This window comes from Plectropomus leopardus, unplaced genomic scaffold, assembly GCF_008729295.1.
Source record: "Plectropomus leopardus isolate mb unplaced genomic scaffold, YSFRI_Pleo_2.0 unplaced_scaffold1790, whole genome shotgun sequence".
NCBI classification, from domain to species: Eukaryota; Metazoa; Chordata; class Actinopteri; order Perciformes; family Serranidae; genus Plectropomus; species Plectropomus leopardus.
In genome coordinates this window covers 1-6,819 of record NW_024619276.1, presented here as the reverse complement: position 1 = coordinate 6,819, position 6,819 = coordinate 1, and the positions used below count along the sequence as shown (strand labels likewise).

At 40.7% G+C, this 6,819-nt stretch overlaps 1 protein-coding gene across 1 annotated transcript; it reads left to right on the top strand.

The window, feature by feature from the left end:
* Positions 1-1,741: 1,741 nt before the first annotated feature.
* On the top strand, positions 1,742-6,783 carry eif6 (eukaryotic translation initiation factor 6). Its single transcript, XM_042515129.1, has 6 exons — positions 1,742-1,826; positions 2,097-2,248; positions 3,687-3,772; positions 4,771-4,946; positions 5,589-5,765; positions 6,561-6,783. Exons 2-6 carry the CDS (start codon positions 2,142-2,144, stop codon positions 6,747-6,749), a joined length of 735 nt encoding a protein of 244 aa, XP_042371063.1. The 5' UTR covers positions 1,742-1,826; positions 2,097-2,141; the 3' UTR covers positions 6,750-6,783.
* The last annotated feature ends 36 nt before the right edge of the window (positions 6,784-6,819 follow it).

Sequence of the window (6,819 nt, the reverse complement as noted above, 5' to 3'; positions counted from 1 at the left end):
CAGTCTGGGATATGTCAGTGATCAGCAGCTACATTGACTGTGACAGGTCACCTAGTGGAAATAGCATGTATTTCCTCCATATGCCAAATATGGTCAAAATGACCTCATCAGGTGGAAAATAGTCAAAATGACAAATTCAGAGTCCTGTTTTTCTGCTTTGATGGCTGTGGGATCAAAAATGTCAGTTTGAATGGGTTTCAATGGAGCATTTTTGAATGTAACTATTTAGTTTCCACAGTGTATTTTTGACTTATTGTAGGAGCTGAGCTTGACATTTCAAGATTAAACAAAAATACACAATCATGCCAAAATTTATTTCATATGCGTGAACACAGTAAAAATGATCAAAAATGAAGAATAAAAAAAGGCACATGAACAGTCCCTGAGGGTAGGAAAAGCAGCTGCTGAGTTAGAGCAGATAAAAACAGGTCGGAGTGAGCCCTCTTTGTGATCCTGGATGCTCTTTGTCTCCTCCTCCTCAACCTGCGGCAGTGACGTCACGCAGGTGGCGAGCTAATAGAAGTGTCAACAAACAAAGACGTCACACTAAACGGCCGAAGGTGATTGGCTCAGAGCGCAGATCGACGGCGCTGCGCGAGCGGAGAGGAAAAGGACGGCGGCGCGCGCAGTTTGTTGCTATGCAGGTTAGTGAGGAGGAAGTCAGCTGACAGACCCCTCTTTTTTTTTAAGTCCTTTACATCCATGCTTTAACCATCAATGGCTCGCGCGCGTGCACGCAAACGCACGCGCTGAGCATCTGGGCTCCAAACGTCAGATGTGAGTCAGCTGATGAGCCAAATCTGAGGCTGAAAGGGAGATATCTTTTGAATAAAACATGTTATTACTGTTTGTTAATAACATGCAAACAATGTTCATTATTAAAAATAAAACTAAGCAGTGTGTACTGCACACAGACGTGTACACGTGCATATAATACTCATTAATCACCTATCTGCAGTTTGAGAAGTATACTAAAAAACTTACATACATTAAATAATAAGTAGCTCAACAAGAAAACAAAAGATAATGGTATTTTAAAAAAATGCTTTGATAAATAAATAAATTAGAAGTTGTTTCTTAATTACAAACATATTTCACGTGACTTTCTCTGTTTACGCTGCTGATATTTGTGCTACACAACTGTACAATTCCTCCATCGTCCCTTTTGTACATACTTTATGTGTTCTTTATATTCCAGTTTTCATTTTATATTTTCATATTTCATGTCTTTGATCCTTTTTTGCAAAACACCAAATCATTTTTGTATGTGATTTGTGATTTATCTCTACAAACAATTGAATTAAATAATGAACCGAGCGTGAGATGAAAAAATAAAGAAAAAAATAGTTTGTTGGATCAAAAATGACGTTTTTTTCGTCAGTTTTTCTGTTTTTATTTTCTTCGTTATTTTGTTTTAGTTTTCTTGTTTATTTGAAATAACGAGAAAACGCGTCTTTTTTCAATATTTGGTATTCTTATATATTATATTTGGTAAACGAAATTCTCACTCACAGATGATATACGGATCCTGCCTGGATTTATTAATTAATTTATTTATTTATTTATTTTGACTTTATTCAATACAAGACCATCACAAAAATGCGTACAGATATAAAACAAACAAATAAGTGAAATTTCACAAATGCATAAAATAAAAAGTTAAATAAATGTTACATCAGTATTTCATCACGCTGCTCTGCCCAGATTGTTTTTTTAAAAGGCATGGTACGTCCTACGTCATCACGTTGACCCCCCTGAAGCGGAAGTGAACACGTGTGGTCGAAAGGAATCGGCACGCATGCTGGGAGGCCACGAGCTGAACTCAGGTAAATTTAAACACTTTTTCACTAAATATTCAGCGTCACGTAAACACACACGTCGGTGTGTGTGATGTGGACGCGGCGCGCGGCTCAGATTTGCCGCCGCGCCTGCTCTCCGGCGGGTAAACGTGTGTAAACACGCTAACGTTAGCCGGTTAGCTCCGGCAGCTGCAGCGTCTCAGCTGCTCAAAAGCCTCAAATGATTTTAACCTCGAGCTGAGTGTTTGACGCGATCAGCGGCGGCTCGCGTTGATTAATCGATCCGTGCCGTTCCAGGACCAGAAGTGAACCCTCCTCTTCATCCTCATCCTCATCCTCATCATGGCCGTGAGAGCGTCGTTTGAGAAAAACAACGAGATCGGCTGCTTCGCCAAACTGACCAACACGTACTGCCTGGTGGCGGTGGGCGGGTCCGAGAACTTCTACAGGTGAGCCGCTACCTGCGAGCACGAGCTTCATTTTAACTGAATTCATGTTGGTGAAGATCAGTGAGCCGCACTGATCTCAGGTCAGTGTGCGGACTGTGTGCCCTGAGGGGCGAGCTTCAGACACCACAAATATATATATCTGTATCACATATGGATATACGTGAAATGTTTTATCCGCAGGTTTGGGTTTGAAAGGCATGTTTTTTTTTGTTGTAAAGATCACCTTTTCAAAAAAAAAAAAAAAAAAAAAAAAAAAAAAAAAAAAAATTTAGTTGCCATTATTTATTTATTAATTTTAAAAAGCTCAAATTTTCCCTGACTTTATGTAACATGAGGGATGTATATCTGGCGTATTTTGTCTTTTGATTTTTTAAAAAAGTTTTTGGTTAAGAAAACATGCCTTCTTTCTTTGAAACCTGTGGAGAAAATCTTGGCGATTTATTTTTGATTTTTTTTTTACATTTTTGGCAATGTTTTAAGAAAATTATTTGTCTTATTTTACGCTCACACACCTCATTTTACATGAAGTCAGTGAGGATATTGTGATATATACCGTGTACTATGATATGCCTCAAAAATGTTATAATATTATTTCTAGGCCAAACCACCCAGCCTTGAAAGTTTTGGAAAGTTTTGTCTGTTCCACAAACCTGTAGAAGAACACACGATGTGTTCAAGGACCGTAGAAAATTTTAAAATTCCAGCATAATCTGTTTTTGCAGTTTGTGGTTTTGATAAACTGTAATTTTTTGTGATTTTTTTAAAAAAAAAGAAAACATGCTGTCTTTTATTTTCAATCAACAGTGAAACAAACATAACATAAAGCCATTTAAAGTCGTGCCCCGAACCCAAAAAATAACCCGTTTATCACTCCTCAAAGCTTGTTGCACCTCCTCCCATCTCATAAGTAACGGTCCCTAAATCATATTTAAATACTCAGTTCTAATCCGGTTCTGTTCTCTTTGTATAGATTTCTATAAGTAGTTATACAGAAATGAAAAAGAACCAATAAGGATCATCGATGGTCTCTAAAATCTGAGGAAAAGTGATGGAAATTTATTTTGTTAAATATGTAAACATTTACGCACGTTTCTGTAATGGAGGAGATCCTCTTTGATATTCGGCGTGTTATTGATCCGTCGCTCTGTTTAAACGTTTAAATCAAACGTTTTAAAGCGACGCCTGCTGCTCGTCAGCCGCCGTCAGCTGTTTGACTTTTATTTGGACCCGAACAAACGATTTGTAACGAGACGAACGTCAGTTCTGCTGGTTTGGACGAGTCGCGTATCGACAGCTGGCTCAGGAGGGAACAGCCAGTCCAGGTCCTCGCTGGTCGGCTCCAACAAGTGACAGGCTCTGTGTGTGTGTGTGTGTCTGTGTGTGTGTGTGTGTGTGTGTGTGTGTGTGTGTGTGTGTGTGTGTGTGTGTGTGTGTGTAGTGTGTTCGAGGGGGAACTGTCAGAATCCATCCCAGTGGTTCACGCTTCCATCGCAGGCTGTCGCATCATCGGGAGGATGTGTGTGGGTGAGTAACAATCACACACACACACACACACACACACACACACACACACACACACACAGTTTCCTCTCTCATGCGGCTGCTGGAAATCTTTGTGGCACATCGATCCTTTTCAGCACCTTCCTTTCTTTCATCCTGTGATGTTGATTTATGTTTTTTTTCTCAGCTTTCCAGTTTTTAAAATTCATCGACTTGTTCTCGTTTTATCATCGTCACCACAAACGGATACAAAGTCTGTAAAATGTTTGTTCAGTTCGTTTGTTTGATGTGATCTGATCACGTGGACTCACTCAGAATTCCTGCAGATCCTTCAAAAGTATTTAAAAATATGGCCTTAATTGATAAGATGATTAAAATAAACTTTATTTGTGTAGCACATTTTATACAAGAAATGCAGCCAAACGTGCTTTATGACAAAGAAATGACAGACATGACAGAAATGACAGAAATGACATGCACCGAGTGCTTCTCATGAAAAGACTAAAAGACAAAATAAAACCAGCATGAATTGGTATAAAAATGAGAATTAAAATGTCTTAAATCAATCTGTGAGAAGTCTTAAAAAATGCCAAAAAAAGGAAGTGTTTTCTTTTTCTGATGATGCAATGTAAAATCTTGAAATTATTATTACAATTATTATAATTATTATTTTAGATTATTCTCAAAATGCCTCTCGCATTTCCAAATGAACAACAGGTGCTTTTCCCATAATTAAATCAAATGTTCTCCGTGTTCCACCTGAAAATGCTTCAGAATTTGAAGTAGATCATCCAGCTTCTTAACTTGACCAGAAAAGTTGCATTTTTTTGTTATTTTACTAAAATATTTGGACAGAATTGTTTTAAATTCTAAGTGATTGTTTTTCTCTTTTTTTCTTTAATTTTTGTTCCTATAAAACTTTTATTTCATGCCGAATGGTCTTAAAAAGTCTGAAACCGAATCTGTCTGAAGCTGCAGGAGCGCCGTCGCTAACCTCACACGCGTGTCTGCGCTGTTTTCAGGGAACCGTCACGGCCTTTTGGTTCCCAACAGCACGACAGACCAGGAGCTGCAGCACATCAGGAACTGCCTGCCAGACGCCATCAGGATCCAGAGAGTCGAGGAGCGGCTGTCCGCGCTCGGAAACGTCATCGCCTGCAACGACTACGTGGCACTGGTGCACCCCGACCTCGACAGGGTGAGACACACGCACACACACACACACACACACACACGCACACACACGGCCGTGCTTTTAGTGTCACTGATGCGATAAAAGAGTCGATTTAGTCGAATCAGTTATTTCAACATTTAACTCGTAATTATTCAAGTAAAAAATAAAACATTTTCTGGTTTCATCCTCACACACGTGTTTGTTTTTGCCTTTCGCTTTAATAGTGCCCGCTTTAATATCACTCACATCGCTCTGCGCTCAAAAAGCACTTTTCCAATCAAACTTTAAAAAATATGACACATTAATATTATTTTCTACTTTCATCGAGTTCATTTTTAACGAACATCAATCCTAATCATAATTATCAAATTTCATTCATTTTCAGAATTTTAACCCTTGAAATGCTGGGTTTTTCTCATGTTTTCACTTGTTTGTAGATAGAAAACACATAAAAAATGAATAATATTTAATATTCTACATGTGAAGTAGGTTTTTTTGTTATCGCAGCCTGAGATTTGTCAAAGATTAGCAGCAACATTGATTTCATACGTTATTTTTTTTGTGCAGTGTCAAATACGCACAGTCATACCGCTCTGCACACCAAATTTGCTTTTCAAAATCCGAAATCAAAGAGTCGTCGTGTAACTCGTCCCTCCTCTGGAGCAGGAGACGGAGGAGATCCTGGCAGACACCCTGAAGGTGGAGGTTTTCCGGCAGACGGTAGCAGAGCAGGTGCTGGTCGGCTCGTACTGCGCGTTCAGCAACCAGGGAGGCCTCGTCCACCCAAAGACGTCCATAGAAGACCAGGACGAGCTGTCGTCTCTGCTACAAGTTCCCCTCGTGGTGAGTAGACTCGCCGGCTGAATAACGCCGGCGCTGTCGAGTACCGATCCTTTAGGTGCAGAGTTCTGGTGCCTGCTGGCGTTTCTGGCTGAAAGTTTCCTGAAGCTGAACCAAACCTGAGCCCAAAGGCCTGGAACACCTCGCCTGCTCGAGCAGCGCGATACCTGCTGGGTTTTTTCAGCGACGGTGTTAATCATCAGAGCTGCCCGTGTGATCGGCGCTGCTCGGGCGCGCCTCGGCTGACTGTCAGCCGCGGCACATTTAGAGAAACGGTGGGTTGTTTTCTGCGTGCTGCGTGAGGTCGTCAGCAGAAATGGAGTGAAAATGGCAGTTTGATAATTATATTGACTCTTTACGACCTTTTCTTAAATGTCTTCATCTGTCACAGAAACACAAACACACGCACTCAGACTTTCCTCTTTCCGTTTCAAAATAAAAGCCCTCTGACAACGTCTCTTGACAGAATCCCGTCAGTAGTTGACACAAGGTATTTTATTGTGAAAATTTTGCAGGACTGTGTTGTTGACAATGCAGGAGCTGCACGGCTTCATAAATGAGTGAAATATGTAATTCAGTTTTAATCACAACAGAGGTCATTTGAGGTCACTTCATATCGGTCTGAACCGTGTTTTTTATTAAATAAACTAAATATGTTTTTGTTATTTTTGTCATTCATAAAGGTCACGTGTGCGCTCATAAAACATGTTTTTTAAACGTCTATAAGAGGAGAAAAAGATTAAAAGTTGATTATTCGAGTTAAATTCTGCACGTAACAAAAGCTGACTTCCCGTTCAGGCCGGCACGGTGAACAGAGGCAGCGACGTGATCGCGGCCGGGATGGTCGTCAACGACTGGTGCGCGTTCTGCGGCCTGGACACCACCAGCACGGAGCTGTCGGTCATCGAGAGCGTCTTCAGACTCAGCGACTCGGCGCAGCCCTCCGCCATCGCCACCAGCATGAGAGACTCGCTCATCGACAGGTGACTCTCACACACACACACACACACACACACACACACACACACACACACACACACACACACACACACACAGA

What these genes read in the sequence shown, in the direction of transcription:
- eif6 (XM_042515129.1), top strand. Translation starts at nt 2,142, where the DNA reads ATGGCCGTGAGAGCGTCGTTTGAGAAAAACAACGAGATCGGCTGCTTC. An exon ending in GGGTCCGAGAACTTCTACAG is followed by an intron (nt 2,249 to 3,686) that starts GTGAGCCGCTAC and finishes GTGTGTGTGTAG; the next exon opens with TGTGTTCGAGGGGGAACTGT. An exon ending in CATCGGGAGGATGTGTGTGG is followed by an intron (nt 3,773 to 4,770) that starts GTGAGTAACAAT and finishes CGCTGTTTTCAG; the next exon opens with GGAACCGTCACGGCCTTTTG.